The sequence below is a fragment of the Marmota monax genome, unplaced genomic scaffold, assembly GCF_021218885.2.
Source record: "Marmota monax isolate L192 unplaced genomic scaffold, Marmota_monax_Labrador192_F-V1.1 WCK01_AAM20220418_F8-fsc00035, whole genome shotgun sequence".
NCBI classification, from domain to species: Eukaryota; Metazoa; Chordata; class Mammalia; order Rodentia; family Sciuridae; genus Marmota; species Marmota monax.
This window is the reverse complement of record NW_026691961.1, coordinates 86,281-104,953: the sequence shown is the minus strand read 5'-3', so window position 1 is coordinate 104,953 and position 18,673 is coordinate 86,281. Positions and strand designations below refer to the sequence as shown.

At 42.2% G+C, this 18,673-nt stretch overlaps 2 protein-coding genes across 2 annotated transcripts; both read right to left on the bottom strand.

The window, feature by feature from the left end:
• Window positions 1-8,565: 8,565 nt before the first annotated feature.
• Window positions 8,566-10,285, bottom strand: LOC124076940 (F-box/WD repeat-containing protein 1A-like). The gene is given in 2 exon segments (XM_046421068.2): window positions 8,566-8,734; window positions 8,736-10,285. Coding segments are annotated over 2 exon segments (1,524 nt in total). The 5' UTR covers window positions 10,197-10,285; the 3' UTR covers window positions 8,566-8,671.
• A 4,546-nt stretch (window positions 10,286-14,831) lies between these two features.
• Window positions 14,832-15,800, bottom strand: LOC124093421 (olfactory receptor 2G6). The gene has a single exon (XM_046445826.1). The coding sequence runs from the start codon at window positions 15,798-15,800 to the stop codon at window positions 14,832-14,834; it is 969 nt and encodes a 322-aa protein (XP_046301782.1).
• Window positions 15,801-18,673: the final 2,873 nt, after the last annotated feature.

Below are 18,673 nucleotides of genomic sequence, written 5' to 3'. Positions count from 1 at the left end.
ACACGATAGTGGAAGAGCAGAACTGTTTGTGTCATGGCAGAGGGAAGAGGATATAGAGGGGGATGAATGAGTCAACAACCAGACACCTGACGGCTACTTTTGTTTAGGCTGTTTTCTTAACAATAAATTAGGTGTCTATAAATATGATAAATGCTTATAAATTGTGTGATTTGTAGTGTTAAAGTTATAATAACAGAAATAATATAAATCAGTTTTTCTGGAGTTAAAATACTGAACTTTTAACTATCATGAGGTTGAAGTTTATTATTAACTTTTTGAATTTTGTAAAGTCAAATATATTCATATTTATTGTCACATGTGTTCTTTTCCACATTAGAAATTTATATGAGGAAGCATATGATTCTAGACTTCATGCAGTATATATTTTTAGATTATTATCATAAGGCAAACCCTTTAAATTTTGCAAATTTCCTAGGTTTTTAGTAAATATTGGAGTGCCAAGCTTTCTAATTGGTATAGTTTTCTATACAAATTGTAGAATAAAGATGTGCTTTTCATGATGAAACTATTTTTAACAGCATGAAAATATGACTTGTCAAAAAAGAACAAACAATTCAGAATTTTTTATAGTGGGGATATAAAAAGAAGGTAAAGCAGCAGGGAAGCAGTAAGTAGGAGAGAGGTGTGGGGGGCGGGCTATAAGGTGAGCGTGTGTATAAGGAGATGATGAAAGTCTTTGTGACTTAGTGGAAAAGTGGTAAGTACAGAACACCGGTGCCAAGGAGTAGGGTTATCATGGAGGCAGCTTTGGATTAGGGACCAGGCAGAGGTTACAAGAGTCTGGAGAAACAGGCTAGAAAAACCCTGGTGTATTCCAAGCAGATGGTTATAGGTGGCCCTGGGGAGGGCTCAGAAGATGAGCAGACCAGGTCCAAGACCTTAGAGTTTGGAGGAGGGGAGGAGAGCAGATTGTGATGGGAGTGAGGGCTCTGCTGGAAACTGAGCCAAAGACCCCCTGGTTTCACCATGGCAGAGAATCTGCCTGCATTGTGCCCATGGCCTGAGGCACTAAGACATCAAAGGAGAGGTCAGAGCAGGAAAGCATTCTGACCACACCCTGGGCACCATTCTTTGTGTTTACTGTGAGATGCAGGAACAAAGGAAAGCAGAACAGAGTCCTCTGGAAAATTCATGGCCTGACCAGGAGCAAGGAAAAGGAAAGGTTGCGGTGGAGAAACCACTTGCCCAAGAGATCAGTGCAGCTAAGAGCCCTGTGCCACGTGGCAAGACAAGGAGGAACTGGCCTTCAGGGAGCCTCGGAAGTCTGATGCCACCTCACCCCTCCCGTCACAGCCCAGGGGCACCTTCCACAGGCTCCTTACTCGGGGTCACCTCTGCACTGGGGGCCCTGATCTCAGTGCACTGCTCGGTGGTCCCACACAGCTGCAGGTCTCCTAAGCAGACCAGGTGCATGCTATGCGAGGGGCACACCTGGGCACTCACAGCAGAGCCTGCAGGTGCAGAGTGCAGAGCCCTTAGGGCAGCTGCTGCTTGACTTACATTGAAAGTTTGCTGCAGGGAGCCCCTGATGGAAAGTTCCTCCTGGAGCTGTGGGTGTGGAGGTGCAGAGAGGTCCCCAGGAAATCAACTCCCCACCAACTGGATTTCGTAGGGTAGAAAATCCACTGGCATTAGCATGCAGCCTTGCTAGCAGCCAAGGACCAGGAAAGCCACAGGAACGGAGCTGCCCAGGCCTTGGGAGGGTGAACCTCACAGTGTGCACAGGAGGCTGGACAAGAAGAGTTTGGGTTGAATTCCTCCCTGCTGGGTTTTGTCTTGCATGGAGCAGATTCCTCCCCTCTGCTGCTCTGCTTCTCCCTTTGCAATAGGACCGTTTGTCCTGTGCCCTGTACTTTGGAAGTGTGGGATGATTTTTTAAAGGGGGCTCACACCTGAAGCGGTATTCGTTCATTCTCACTGGAGATGTTGGACTTGTACTTTTGAAATTGTGACACAGACATGAGACTTGCAGGGCGAAGGACAGAAAGTAATGGCTTGGGTATGTTCAAGTGCATCCCAAAAGCTCACGTGCTGATGAGGCTTGCTCTCCAGTGCAGCAGTGTGGGTGTTGCTGGGATTTATAAGAGATGGTTCCCATGGGTGGCCACAGGTCCCTTGGTTGCTGTTCTCAGAAGGGAGTCAGGTGTGACTGATGCCTGCATGAGTTCTCCTGAGAGGTTGGTATTAAGGCTGATGGGGCTCCGCCCTGTCTCACTTTCTGTCTGTGAGCTAAGCTCTCGCTCCACATGTGGTCCCACCATCACCAGCCACTGTGATGTTCTGCAGCCAAGAACCCTGACCAGAACTTAGCAATGCCAGCGCCTTGCCTCTGGACTTGAGAAACTGAACAGAACAAACCTTTTTTTCCTTTAAAGTTAGCTTGCGTTGGGCATTTTATTATAGCATCCAGCACAGCAGCTATGATTGTGAATAAAAGTGGAAACATTTACTTTTCCACCATACTTGAAGCCCCAAAATTAAAAAATAAAATGCAAAAGTATTCTTATTATTTTTTTTTGGCAATGCAGTTACTTACAAGAGAATCTCTTCTTTGTAACAAGATGATATTGAAAAGAATGTTTTACCAAAATTTTCAATGGGATGTCATTTAAATTATTTATAGATACTGAGGACAAGTCTAAAATCTGTCATGGTATATAGCTCTTTAGTCTATAAATAGTAAGACCAATCTGATATGTAAATATTCTCCAAGCTTCTATGCAAATGATCTGGTAAAACTTGATAAAACTAATTTTGGGGTTTTCAAATTGGGGTTTTCTCTGAATATTTTGTGTATACTGGCTTGATGGTATAGAGAAAATTATTTCCAAAGAAAAACTACAACACCCATTGTGGTTAGTGGCACTACTCATTGTTTTCAAATTTATAGTACATGTGTATAGATTTGCCTGGATCTGAAATTTTTCTCATCCCCTCTAATGTAGCTACACAAGACTCACTTTATCCCCTGGGTTCTTTCTGTTCATGTAGGTTGCCTTGAATCAGAACAACTGCACTAACTGAGCTGTTATCCTCCTTTTGTTTTTATTCTATATTTTTTCCTTAAAAACTTTGTACCTATTTTCTACCAAACTTGTGCAGAAGTTCAGCTGCTAACAGCATAATGCTAGCCAGGTTCCTTCAGTTTCTCACCAGTGTCCATCAGAGAGACAAGATTGAATGCAACCTTGGTCTCCAGGAAAGCAGCCTGAGCCACTCCTTCCAGGTCCCTTGCTGTGCCGGTGTGGCTTGGATCTAGACACTGAGTCCTAGTTGACAGTCACTTGTCTCTGAAATAGGACCAGACCAACCACTGGGCAGGTCCATCCTGGCACTGGGAGACAACCAGAACCAGAGACAACACGGCTGAATGACAAGGATCTTACAGAAAGATCTTCATCAAAGGCGGAGGTAGGAATGCTATCTGCTTAAGATGGAGTCACTTGTCTCAACCCCTGCAAAAATAAAGTCAGGAGGCTATGAAAGAAGGAATCCCATGCACTTATGTCTGATAATAACTGTCAACGAGAGACTGTCAGGACCACAATCTGGCACAAAGGCTGCTGTGTGTGTGTGTGTGTGTGTGTGTGTGTGTGTGTGACATTTGCCCAGCCACTGCTTGCACACCTTGGACTGATGGTAGCGCTGTTATTTTTCCTTTTATAGCCAAAGGATTGGGTCATCATTTCTAAGCAACTTTGCTAAACCTCATTTTGGCTTTGAGAATGTTGTCTTGCTCCTCCTTGAATATGGTCATAATTCACCACATAAAGTGATTCCATTGCAGTACTCATCTAGAGTAAGCCTTTTATCTTTGAAAACATTTACAATTTTTGATGGAAAAAGAAAGTTTATATCACACACACACACACAAATATTATCCTGTTTGGTTTTCCAGATTTTCTTCAAAGATCACATATTTATTGTATGATCAGAAAAAAAATCTAAATAAACCAAGGAACTTTCAAAGAAATATGTATGAACTGGGGATCTGGTTCAGTGGTAGAGTGTATGCCTGGCATGTATGGGTCCCTGGGTTCAATCCCCAGCACTGCATCATTCATTAATTAAAATAACATGTACATAACAGCGCCTGAGAGCTAATGCCAGATTCCATCCCTGCTGAGCGTCAAGGACATGGTCCCTGACAGGTCACCCACACTAGGTAAAAGCCCTTCACCATAGACAGGCCTCTGCTGCCCAATCCTACGTATGCTTGAAGATTCACTGATAGGGAGTGAAGAGTACCCAGTGATCACAGTGAAAGAACTCGATTCAGACCTCCACCCTCATCAGCACTTCTTCATTCTAGGAATCTGAGCAGATGTGGAGGTGAGCAGATATATGTAAAACCACGTGTATGGCTTTTCTGGGGGGAGGGGGGATACTGAGGATTGAACTCAGGGGCACAGTACACACCAAACACAGGAGAGCCCTCCACATTATTCCCGTACTCATGGGGCTAGAGACACCTGCTGGGATTGGCACAGGATCTGCAGGGTTGAGGATCTCAGTCCATTACTATGAAAAGCGAGCAGAATAGACTATTCAGGACATCCAACAGCGCCAACTCAGTGCTGACTACAAAATGGGACTCCTTGGCATCTGTTGTCCTGCAAAGCCAGTCCGGGAAGAATGCTGTTTCTATGTGAGCTGATCAGGAGAGGCTGGAGAGACAAGGTTAAAGGCGCCAGGACCCCTGGGACAGTGGAGAGAACTTGCTGATTCCTGGAGGTCCCCAAGTGGCTCCTGTAGTGACAGGCATCACTATGGGTTCAGGTGTGCATGTGTTGACGATGGAAATGCTTATGTTTGGATTCTAGATCCTAATACCAAAACATCATAAAAGAGGGGATGATAGGAGAAATGAAGTGGCTGCTACTGGATTCCATCAGAATGCCTGGTCATTTTTATAATGCTTCTTTGGATGTGTTAAAATTATAATCTCAGGTCATGGCCATGGCTAATGTGAAAAAAAACTTAAGGATACTGGGGATTGAACTCTGGGCACTTGACCATGGAGCCACATCATCCCCAGTCTTATCTGTATTCTTATTTAGAGACAGGGTCTCACTGAGTTGCTTAGTGCTTTGCTTTTTCTGAGGCTGCCTTTGAACTCCCAATCCTCTTGCCTCAGCCTCCCAAGCCAATGGGATTACAGGCATGGGCCACTGTGCCTGGCAATTTATGTATTTTTTTATTTGTTCTATTTGTTTATACATGAGAGTAGGATGCATTTTGACACATTGTACACGAAGGGAGTAAAGCTTCTTCCAGTGGCTGAACATGGTGGCAGAGTCACACCGGTAGTACAATCATGTAACAACCATCTCTTGAATGCTATGAAGTCTGTCCATCTCATTCCACCGTCCTTCCCATCCCCATACCCCCTCCCCTCACTCCCCTCTGCACAACCCAAAATTCCCTCACACCTTCCTCAAGTGCTCAGGATCATCTTGTGGCTCCTGCTGCATTCACATGGACTCAGTATTTTAGCGCTCATGTTTTTCTTTTCATTGAGTAATGTGTGGTGCATTTTAAAACATTTGAGTAGTGTCTGTGAACATTTCCATAAGAGGGAAGCAGAGAACGAGGACCTGGAAATCCACTTCTAAAATCTTGTCCCACTCTTCCTGTATTTTCCCAGGCAGAGGCACGGTGACTTAGGTTGAGCTTCCCTTTGAAAACTACAGGGTCCTGTGTCCTCAGTCACTGTCCTGTCTTTTCCTGGGTCTGCCACAAGGTTCCCAGGGCTGCCCTGTGTCCTGCATGGTACAAGGAATTTCAGTCCTGGCATCAGCTCCTCCTAGAGGACAGCCTGAGGGGTGGGAGCAGCTGGAGGCCCTGGGGTTGAGGAGTCTCCTGGGATGGGCCTCATCTGGACAGCCACCCTTTGGGACATGGCTTCCTCCCAGCCCATCCTTTAGAGGCACGTTGTTCAGTGGGATGCTGGTGTCTAGGAGAAGCGAGAGTATTTCTGCCCCCTGGGTTTTTTCAGATTAGTGGAGGAATGAAACTTCTCCCAAGGGAAGCACCCACCCCTGCAGTGCTGTGAACACCTGAGCCATGGTCCAGGGTCTCCTAGGAGGGTGATTGTGGAGCATGTCAGGGAGCAGAACCAGGTGGGAGGATGTCGCAGCTGGTGGGATGGGATGGCCTTACTTGACACTTGAGTCTGATATGTTCACAGCTGAGTGAAAAGGTGAAATGTTTTTAAAGAGACTGTAAAAAGTGGATTCCAAAAAAGCACAAGCATATACATGTATGAGTATAAATATATATGTATATATAGTTTTATTTCCATTCTTTGAAAATTCTTATTTAGCTTTTTTCTTCCCACGAGTGTAGGCAGCAGCACTGAGATTTGCTCCTTTCTTTTGGGTGACTTCAAATGTAATTCGAGACCCTAGACTCAAAAATGCTATTAGAGGAAAGAATTAGAGAAAATGTTTCTCCCATTATTGCTGCAGAAAATTTTGTCCATGGAACGGCAGGAGTTCAGTGCATTCTCCCTATTACATACAGTTGACCTTGACCGATGTTTTAAATATGTCGCAATTTGTTTCAATTCCTGTAAAGACATTAATCAAGTCTGAATATAAATGTCAGCCCACTGGGCATTTTTTTTCTCTTGGTCCACGTCTTGGACCCCTCTGCTCATGCTATACTATTTTGAGTATTAAAATTTGGAAATCCTTTATGTAGGATCACATGTCACTTAACACAGGGATACAATGTAGAAGTGAACTTTAATGCTGCCACCATTGCACACAGCACAGTGTATTCACACGGTCCTGGATGGGGTGGCCCTCCTCCACCTGGGCTCTGTGGATATTCACTTGGTTTCTAGGCTACAAACCTCCGCAGCCTGTTGCTTTACCCGCTGGAGGTGGTAATGCCTTGGCTTTGTCTACACCAGCATCACAACAAAGGCACAGGAATCCCTTTACCACAGACACCCTTTGTATAAAAGGGCCTGTCCCTGAGCAAAATGTTCTGTGTCCATGACTGTATTGGACAAGCCAACAGTCTACTGTTCAGGGGACTTTGACAATTATGAGACACTTGCCTTTCCTGCGGTGTTTGGCAAGGCAGTTTCTCTTGATTGCTATGAAGTCTGTTTTGGAGAATTATGAAATTTTATGTGACTAGCATTTCAAGGAGGTGAACTCTTAGTAACATTAAGTTGTTTCTAAGCCATGTGGCATCTTTTCACTTATCCCACTTTGCTATGACCTTAACCAATAAAATTATTTTTTTCCATTCATTGATTATTACATGTTTACTAGTTGTTGGTTAAATTTGGTTTGGAGTAAACCACTTGCACACTTCCAGTTGTACTTTTGATGTCACCACAGAGGATGAGTCCAATTCCCAGGTAACAAATAGAGCCAATCAGGATGAGATGTTGTCTATCAGGGAAGCTCATTAAAGACTCTGTATTCAGAGGGTTTCTTTGGGAGCAGAGTGGTGCCTGGTAGGTGGGTCTGATCCTCTAGGTGTGACTGAGAATGGAAGAAAATAATACACTTTTAGAAGGAAAGATGTTCAGCAAGTACCAGAGCTGGGCACTACTGGTGCACACCTCTAAACTCAGTGACTAGGGAGACTGAGGCAGGAGGATCTCACATTCAAGGCCAGCCTCAGCCACTCAGTAAGACCTGTCAATGATTACACCTATTCTTGATGAATAGTGCAAAGGACTGAAATAGACAATTTGCTCAACCACCTTCTTATCCTTTGTTACCTACAGAAGCAGATGCTGTGGATACCATTGCAGAACACTGATTCTGGGCAACTGGAATACTATGGACTGAGAACTCTAAAACCATGAGCCAACATAAATCTTTGCTCCTCTAATTTTTTTTTGTCATGTATTTTGGTCACATGATAAAAAGTTGCCTAACACAAGGTCATTAATGTCACATTCTGGCATATAAATTTGTCTACATTATGTACATGTCCTGAAATTTTTGTAGGTGAATTTAAAGGTGATGGAGTCATTAACCTGATGGAGAAAATGTTTTTTTTTATTGGTTGTTCAAAACATTACAAAGCTCATGACATATCATCTTTCATACATTTGACTCAAGTGGGTTATGAACTCCCATTTTTACCCCAAATACAAATTGCAGAATCACTTCGGTTACACATTCACATTTTTCCATAATGGCATATTAGTGACTGTTGTATTCTGCTACCTTTCCTATCCCCTACTATCCTCCTTCCCCTCCCCTCCCATCTTCCCTCTCTACCTCATCTGCTGTTGTTCAATTCTGTCCCTTGTTCCCCCCCCTTTCCCCTCACAACCTCTTATATGTAATTTTGTGTAACATTGAGGGTCTCCTACCATTTCCATATGATTTCCCTTCTCTCTCCCTTTCTCTCCCCCCACTCGTCTCTGTTTAATGTTAATCTTTTCCTCATGCTTTTCCTCCCTGTTCTGTTCTTAGTTGCTCTCTTTATATCAAGGAAGACATTTGGCATTTGTTTTTTAAGGATTGGCTAGCTTCGCTTAGCATAATCTGCTGTAATGCCATCCAGGTAGGAGTTTGATTGTTGCGGTTGTTGCTCATTCTGGTCTTGGCAGATACTTAAATACTGCAACTTTAATAAGTCCTGGGTAAGTATGAGGTCAGTATATGGTTGTTTATCTGGAGATGTAGGTGTATGTTCTAGAAGGGGAGCGGGGGGGGGGGCTCAGCTTGGGTTGCTGGATCATTTAGGAAGTCCCAGATGAGGATTGTGTCATCATGTGAACTACTGACAATCTGGAATTCATCAAATTGGAGTTGGAAAACTCTTCCAGAATGCTCCACAAGGGTCCGTAAACAGAGACTCCCTGCAGGAGCATGGGGGTCCAAAGCAGCCACAAGATCCCACACTTTAATTTTTCCATCATAGGCCCCACTGACTATCCTCTTGTTATCAAATCGAATACAACGCACCAGTTCCTCATGACCTTCTAACACTCGTAAACATGCACCACATTCAATGTCCCATAATCTGATAGTGTTGTCAGAGGAGCCACTCACCACCAGCCTGTCTCTGTACTGCAAACAGGCAATCCCTCGTTTGTGTCCATTTAAGGTCCTTACAAATTCACAAGTACTTGTGTTCCACACCTTTATAGTTCTGTCCCCAAATGCAGAAACGATGTACTTGTCATCAAAGTCTACAACATTGACAGCAGCTCGGTGTCCAACCAAAACCCTCCGGAGGGTAATATCAGTTGGGGAGGCCATATCCCATACAGCAATGGAACGATCTTTGGAACAGGTCACCATCATGCCATTATTGAAACGTAAGTGCAGAACTGCTTCACAATGGTGAATCAATGTGTTTAGCATTTCACCTGTATTTACATCCCAAACTCTGACCATGGAATCTGATGATCCAGTTATGATCACCCTCTCATCATACTGGAGACAAAGGACGGAACCTGTGTGGCCTGTGAGAATTCGTTTGCATTCCAATGTGCTTTTATCCCAGGTCTTGATTGTGTTGTCTCGAAGGCTGCTTACTATTTTCTGGTCATCATACTGTAAACAGTAAACTCCTTTGCTAGTTTCACTCGGGCAGTGGATTCTCTGTAAACTGTGTCTTCCACATCTCCAATTAGATTCTATTGTCTCAATGTCTTGTATAATTTTAGGATAAAGTGCTCTATAAAAAGAGTTGGGAGGAGCATTCCCATCAGGAGGTTTGTTTTTGAATAAATACTGTCCCCACCCTCTTCGTTCTGCCAAGCCTCTCCACAGAGAATCTGTCCTGACCATTCTCTCGATGAGCTTCTTCCATAACATGCCATCCGACGTCACTCGGTACCATTCTTTGCACACAAGTGCAGCAGCACAAAGTGATTTGGCATCCAAGTATGACAGAATGTTCTCAGCAATATGATCCAATCCCCGAGCTGGCAGAGCAGTTATGAAATCCCTTTGCAGCATAGGTTTAAGATATGAATTTATGTGCCCATGTTGGTAATGACACATTTGGGATATAAGATGTTCCATAAATTCAACTTGATCAGACTCTGACCACTGTTCAAAATATTTGACGCACAGTTCCTTTTCCTTTTCATAGCTTGCAGAGAGTTTCCGTTGCTTGGGTACGATCATACTGGAAGTGCCATTGGCAAGTTTTGTTTTGGCCACACAATTTTCAGTCTTCATAGCAGTATTTGCTAGATAATACTGTTTCTTGGTTTAAGCAGAGTCTGGCACAGCTGTTATAAGTCTTTTGGACATAGGGACACAGCAGTGAACAAAAAAATTTTCAAAGAAATCATCGATAGTGGCCTTTACTTCTGTCTAAGTGAATTCTTCTCTGGTATTATCTTCCTAGGGGGGTTCACCATTATTACAGTCTTCTCTCTCTGAGGAATTCAGAAACTTGAGTGCTTTCTCCTGCAGCACCGCCTCGGCCGGGTCCATAATCGCCAGGGCCACTGGGTCTGAGAAAATGTTTTTGTTTTTGTTTTATTTTGTACAGGGATTGAACCCCAAGGCACTTAACCACTGAGCCATATCTCAAGCCCTTCTGTATTTTATTTAGAGTCAGGGTCTCAGTTGCTTAGGGCCTTGCTGAGTTGCTGAGGCTGGCTTTGAGCTCACAATCCGGAGCCATTGGAATTACAGGTGTGCACCACCATGTCTGGCCAGAGAAAGAGGCAGCACAGCATTCAGGCAGTGGCATGGATATTGCTTAAACTTAGTCTAGTTTATTGTGAGAGCTGGAAGCAAAATAAGAAAAAAAAAAAAGAAAAAAAATTGAAAAACATGCAATTTGGCTGTGAAATAAATACATGCAAAACTGGGACCAAGGGAAGTTTGGTTGCTGAAGAGATTACAGCTATTTAATGGAAGATTCATACTGAGCACAGTGACAATAGGAAAGGTGCCTTGAGGCATCTCAGGAATCCTCTCAGGCTCAAGGGTGTAATCCTCTACACTAGTTTGAAAGAAATTGCCTTAGCAACAGACTGGGGATCCCTGCTTACATCAAGGTACTTAGAGAATTGTTTCCCCAGTATTCCCTTAACCATCCTTGCCATTTAGACACCCATGCCACTGCAGCCGTGGTCTGAGAGTGACCAGCTCCTAGAGCTGACAGCATACTTGGGCATCATCCATGTCATGTTGGCTTGGCAGGAATGTGGGATGGTGGAGCTACAGGGTCACAGAGGCTTCTCCAGAGATTTCCAAGGAAGGCCTGGGAGGCCAAGCACTTTGTGTCAGGGAGGGGCTTCTTGCATAAAGTGCCTGCAAGGGTGATGCATGAAGCTGAGAAGGTGACACTTCAGCTGCAGAGGAGACCCCAGGAATTAAGGGTGTCTGAAATCTGGACTATCTGCTGAATAAAACTGGTCAGGGAGCAGAGCCAGCCTAAGAGAGAGGTCTTGTTGGCAACAAGGTCATGGGGAAATGCTGCCCAGACCCTCTGGAGCTAAGCTCTTGCCACAGCATGCTTCAGATGGTAGACACAAGCTACAGGAGGAGACCAGTGCTGGCACACCCACCCCTCTCAGTGGGGAGGACTCTCTTTCCACTCCAGAGCAGGGTCAGTCTACCCAGGCTTTTGCTGTGGGGGAGGCTTACTCACAGTAGGGAGGCCAGTGTGTTTTGCTCACTCTACTCATTTAATTGACAACCTCAACCAAAACACCCTCATGGAAACACCTAGAATGACAGTTGACCAAGTATCTGCACAGCTGGTGGCACTCAAGTTGACAAGGTCAGTCATCACAGTGGGTGTTAGGGATTTTACAAGGCCAAGGAGATGGAGCCTGGTGAGGTCAGTGGTCCAGTCAAGGAACAGAGAAATTCAGGGAGCACAGCGCTGGGCTTGGAACCTCCTTTATGACAACACAGCGTGCTTCAGCCCAGCTTCTGCGTCTGCTCCCCCACTGTATTCAATATTAACAGGTCCATATGATTTTAACCAGAACCTTAATGGATAGGGTACTGATATTAGTTCATTTTTTTTGTAATTTTTATTAAATCTGTGATTGTAACCTTTTTAAGTGAACATTTAATGTCATTTCTTACTATAACATTTAAACCATTACCACCACTGTTTCCAATATTAATAATAATAGTAATTATTATTATTATTATTATCTTGCAACACAGGGGTCTGAGCTGAAGGGAATTCTATCACTGAGCTACATTCCCAGACTTTTTGTCTTTTGAGCAAGGTCTTGGTAAGTAAACCAGACTGGTCTGGAAGGTGCGACCTCTTGCCTAAACTTCTGGAGTCACTAGGATTAGTCATGCACCACCATCCTCAGATTATTTCCAAACTTTTTAACATTCCAAATTGTTTCTACCTATTGACTTTTGTAACTAATGCTTCAGCAGACATTGGTGTCCAAACAATAATCTGTTTGGGAACCAGTTTTCAATTTTTTTGTGTGTATACACCCAGGAATAGAAATGCTGGGTGATAGGCTGATTCTAGGATGAGCATTTTGAGTGAACTGCACACTATTCTGTGCAGTGGCCACATCATTTTTCATTCCCTCCAGGGATGATGGATGGGGGATTATTTCCATTGATCCACATCTTCATCAGTGTTCATTTTCCATACATATATATCCTAGAACGCATGGACCAGTACCTCACTGTGGTTCTGGTCTGCATTTCCTTAATGACTACTGACGTCAAGTATTTCCCTTTGCTTACTCTCATTGTTTATCTTGTGTGTTGAAACACCATTTAAGCCATTTACCCATTTGTCCACTTGAGAATTGGATTATCTTTTTCTTCTTGTGTTGAAGGAATTATTGTTGGACACAATACCTTTATTTTATTTATTTATTTTTATGTGGTGCTGAAGATTGAACCCAGGGCCTCACACGTTCTAGGTGAGTGCTCTACCACTGAGCCACAACCCCAGCCCTCTAAACTCTTAATTTATAATGTCCAAATGTATTGGACATTAAAACATTATTTTTTTAAATATTAAAATCACCTTATTCCCAAGTGACTTGGGAAACATTTGCACCTTCTTGCACCCCATACCCACTCCCACCAGTCTGAAGAGTGCATCTTGTTCTCTTTAACCTTGACTCATTCTTTAAAACACTTCTGAGGTCCTTTCTTTCTTATCTGTGGGCATTTTGCTTGAACTCCAGGCTTTGGTGGTGGAGAAATGTCAAACCGTATCCTAACATTTGTAGAGTCTGTGAAGTTCTGGTATAAGCACAAATTTTAAATCAGCCCCAGTGATCTTTTAGTTGTCATAAGTATAAACTATTTGAAAGTCCCCTCCAATCCTGTTCCTGTTTTCAATCTTTTCATTGTTTTTCCATGATTTTTCCCTCGTGAGAATCATAATGAGAAGATAATGTAGAACTGACTATATAAGGCAATTAACTTTTTCTTGGTAATTGCACAAGTATCTGAAAATTCTTGATTTTGATAAATTGATAAAATTCAATCTCTTTGGGGGGAGACAGAGATAGAGGTACAAATGGAGAGAAAGAAAAAAACTGAATCAAGAATTAAGAGTTTAGGGGGCTGGGGTTGTGGCTCAGTGGTAGAGCACTTGCCTAGAACGTGTGAAGCCCTGGATTCAATCTTCAGCACCACATAAAAATAAATAAATAAAATAAAGGTATTGTGTCCAACTAAAAAATAAATATTAAAAAAAAATTAAGTGGCCGTATAACCAATATGATTCTGCAACCTGTACACTTGGAAAAATGAGAAATTATACCCTATTTGATTCAAATGAATGATATGTCAAGATCATTTATTGTTATGAGCAACTAATAAAAAAGAATTAAGAGTTTAGTAAAATATAAGATTATATTTATCATTCAGTTGCTTCTGAATATGACTTTCACTTTTGGGAACCTAATATGAAACTATGAACATTGACATGAGCCTGTGTATAGTCTTCACATTTCAAATTTAAAAAAAAATAAAATACATAATCAATTTTTTCTTCTTCAGAAGTTCAGGCTGGAAGCAATTACTTCATGGTAGACTTCATAAATTGTGAATACACTATAACTCTTGGGGTTTTGTATATGACACTTTGGTTCAGCCTCTTCAACAAAAAGTAGATTTATCCAAATAGTGCATGACTGCACCATCTCAATAAGCAAGCTTGCTTCTTTGCTCCTTTAATAAAATGTCATTTTTTGTATCCCATAGTTTCATGGAATCAAGGTATCAACTCTGAATTACAGTTGGTTTTCTTGTGTTACAAATAAGTCAGTACATCAGGACACAGTATTCTCAGGTTTAAGCTGTTGGGTTGTCAGAAAATGGCCACATGTTATTTCACAGTATATTGTACATATTCCATGACCTCTTTGTGTGTGTGCATGTACAAACAATGCCTGTGAAAACGAACAATTTCCACGTGCTAGGGAAATATGTGTTTTGAAACAAATTTTTCTCAGGCAATATGAAGTATGGTGTGTCAGAAAACCTGGAAAGTGTGGGTAACATATTCTTTAGAATAAATAGAAGTTTTCAGGTGGAACAGAATGCTACGTAGAAATAGTGGGTACTGATCCAATTGTAATTTGCACATGAGAATGTTTCCCAATGAATTCTACTCTTAGGCAGTTACCATGTACTGACAAAAACTTAGAAAAGAAAGAACGAGAACATGACAGTTGATGATGTGGTTGGAAAGAGTGCAGGGTTTTCTAAAGGTAGAGCCCAGAATCCTGGGGTGCATAAGAATGGAAAGTGTAACTGTGCCTTCAGCACTTGAGCCTCTTCTCAGGTCCCTGTGGCTCTGGACAGGAGGAGCAAACTGAAAACAGATCACCTGTGAGCTTATCCTTGCTATCTGAGGTTACAACTAAGGCCATGACCATCCGGACCCCAACACCTTCCCATTACCATGGTCCTCAACGCTCCTTTGACATCTTTGTTTCTCAGAGTGTAGATAATGGGGTTTAAAAGCGGAGTGACTATGGTGTAGAAAAGAGAGACGAACTTCCCCTGGTTCTTGGAGCCACTTCTGGCTGGTTGAAGGTACATGAATATGATGGTGCCATAGAAGATGATGACGACAACCAGGTGTGATGAGCAGGTGCCAAAGGCTTTTCTGCGCCCAGCGGCTGATTTGATTCTGAGCACTGCTTGAGTTATGAAGCCATAGGAGACTAGGATGAGGGACACAGGGACAATTAGAAAGATTACACTGGCCACAAAGAGTTCTGCCTCATTGAATGTCGTGTCCACACAGGCCAGTGTGATCAGCACAGGCACTTCACAGAAAATGTGGTCCAGCTTGCGATGACCACAAAGGGGCAGTTGCAGAGTGAGGGAGCACTGAATCAGGGAGGTCACAAGGCCACTGAGCCACGCTGTGCTGGCCAGGGATGTGCAGAGCTTCGGATGCATGATGGCTGTGTAGTGCAGTGGCCGGCAGACAGCAGCATAGCGATCGTAAGCCATGACCGCCAGGAGGATACACTCGGATGAACCCAACCCCATGGCCACATAGAGCTGGGCCACGCACCCAGCATAGCTCACGGTCTTGTCTCTCCTGTTCATGGTAACCAGCAGCTGTGGGGCCACGCTGGTGGTGAAGCAGATGTCCACACAGGAGAGGTTGCTGAGGAAAAAGTACATTGGGGTGTGCAGTCTGGGGTCCAGGCAGGACACTAGTATGATGGCAGCATTCCCCAGAAGGTTCAAGATGTAAAAGTGCAAAATGATAATGAAGAGGAGCCTCTCCAGCCGGGGCTGATCTGAAAATCCCAGGAGAAGAAATCCCTTTTCTGAGCTGCTGTTGGTGTCCTCCATTTCCCTGCAGCTTTCCTTCACAAAATGACTAATGTCCTGGAGAAAGAAGGCAACACGGTCAGCCTTGGTGACCCAGGTTTTTTGTAGCGTGACTATGTCCCTGATGTCGCCCCTGGACCTGTCATATAGACCTGTAGCCCTCTCCTCCAAATTCGCCCATCTGCAGGAAATGATTTGCTCCTTTTTTCCTTCGATAAGATCTGACCCAAGCAACACATTTAATCTTTGTTTTATCTATGTTCCATTTGCATATATTCATTTCCTTTGCTTATTTTTGTGTTCTGCCTATTTTACACAATACATTTGTGCCTTAAAGTTATAAATCAATGAAGAAAGTGACCCAGTGTTCTTTTTATACAAATGTTTTATTCTATGGGCATATGAAACTTGAGCAACATTCAAAAGCTAATAATAAAAATGATATTGTCAAATAGCAAATCAAATTAAAATGCAGAATGTGTAAAATGAAAACTGTGTGTATATTGTTGCAGATCTGTAACATCTATGTAAAACTATGTGAAAAACAAAATCAAAATTAACAAGAAACACGGATAAAATAGAAGACTAAGAAAAATTATATACACAACCACTTTTAGCCAACTGGCATCAGAAGCACAGTTTTCATCTCATGTGTTTGTCCACATAGAAAATGCGGGTTCCAGTGAGAAAATGCTCTGTGTGTGGCTGGTGATGACCCTTGACCTACCCCCTGAGCTTCTCAAAGATGCATAGCAGATACGTCGGTTGTGTGTGTCTGTATCAGGGATGAAGATGATCAATGTGACCCATGTAGGCGTCTCATACTTCAACTCTGAGTACTTCACTGCACTCGGGGGACTTGTAGAGATAGGTAGGAATGTGTGTATCAGGGAAGTAGATAATAGAACATGATGATATGGAGAGAGATCATCATAAAACTCCATGGGATACTACCTTATTTATGAAACTAAGTGAAGACTTCTCGGAAGTCAGAAGCTATGGAGTTGAAGTCATTTTTTTTTTCCCCATGGCCATGTGGAAACAAAATGATCCAAACTCCCTGTGTGGTCAAGAAATCATATAAAAACAGTCTTTATTTGAGCTGGGAACATTTGGGGGAGAATGAAAAAAAGTTCCTAAAAACATTTTGTCCATTCATTGCTAGTGTTGCTGATACAGAGAACCATTAGAATTCAACTGCCAAAGGATGCTATTTAAAGTTGATAGATCAAGTAGTGGAATAGGAGGCATATTTAGGGAGATGGTAATAAACACTAAGAAATATTGACCAAAATTGAATGATAAGAAGAGGAAAAGAGAGGAGTGTTCCAGAAGCTGCTTCCTTCCTCCTTATGCTGGGGAGCCAATAGGCCTTGTATCCACAGGAAGACCGCAGGTAAGTTGGTCTTCACAAAATGACTTTATAAAAGTATAGCTATAAGGAAAATAATGCAAATACAAATGCCTTATTAAGTTTAAAAGCATTGATAGTAGACCACATAGTGAAAGACTTTTTAAAATAGGAAGAAAATATAACACAAAATGTGAGAGACCCCAAACTTACTGGACATTTCATTAAACATCAAAGGGCTTCACATACCTGCTAAAGGCATAAGGTGCCAACACTGCCTGTCTACTTGTGACACACCATGACCAATGTCTTCCGCTGATCTAGGTCTTGTCTCTGCTACTCGGTTATCTGAGAAAATTTCTATGACCGGTGAATATGAAACAGTGCTCTGTTCCTCACTTTACTTTCTTCTTCTTCTATACAATATTAACAATCCCCACAGTATTTTTTTTACATTTATTTGTTCATTATCTCTGAGAACAGAAAGTAAGATTCATAAAATGAGACATTTTACCTATTTTCCCTATAGTGTCTCTTGAAAGACGACCACTGTTCCAACCTCAGAGTAGAGGCTCAAAAATATTATTCCTTAAGTGTATTTGGTCATTTTTGGGGGAAGGAAAGGATTGAGTCAAGGATAATCATTAAGGACTCCAAATATTTACTGCTTGAAAGAGAGTGAAAAGAGAACATGTCAATGTTACTTTTAAAATAAAATACTACTCATATTGAAAGTATTAGTAAGGCCTAAATAAGTGGTACCACATTCACCCATGATAACTAGTTTCATGCTGACATATTTTTCTTTTAAATGTCTTAAGAGTAATTAGTTATAAATTTTAAGAAATATGTATGATACATTTTTTCTACATCACTAAAAATTGATCAAAGGTAATTCCTTCAAATAACATTAAGTCATGGCTAGGAATAGGGAGTAAACAGTTGTCAGTCATCTTCTACACACACAGTCTCTCTCTCTCACACACACACACACACACACACACACACTCTGAATGTCTTTCCTTAGCTTGAGAGAAGATAGGGAGACAAACAATATACACTTATTATTGCCACTCAGTATTTATGAAATGGCAAAATACTGAGATATTTCAAATACTAAAGATATGTGAGGTTCTATCAAACTTTTGAATACATGGGCGTGTATGTTTTATTTTGTGTATATGCTTCTGTTTTTGTAAATAGAGAATTATTTCGCATCATGTTGGCATTTTCTTTCTTTCTTTCTTTTGCATTTTCTTCTATTAGTCCTTCAGATGCAAATATTTTCAACTTTGCTTTTAAAAGAATTCCTCAAACTGAACATTCTGATTACTACCCATCTCATGCTGCCAAGCCCATGTCATTTTCTCAGAGTCAGGTTTTCATAAGCAAAGTTAACCATTCTACTTCTTACTCTTCCCCAACCCTTCATTTTCCTGTTCCAGCCTTCAGAGCTGCTAGACCCTTGAGCTTGCTGTTCGTCATCTGGGGCTCCGTGCAGAGCTCTGATGAGTGGTGATTATGGGGCAAGAGAGGTGGGAAG

Coding starts and splice junctions, on each gene's coding strand:
- LOC124093421 (XM_046445826.1), bottom strand. CDS start 15,800: ATGGAGGACACCAACAGCAGCTCAGAAAAGGGATTTCTTCTCCTGGGA.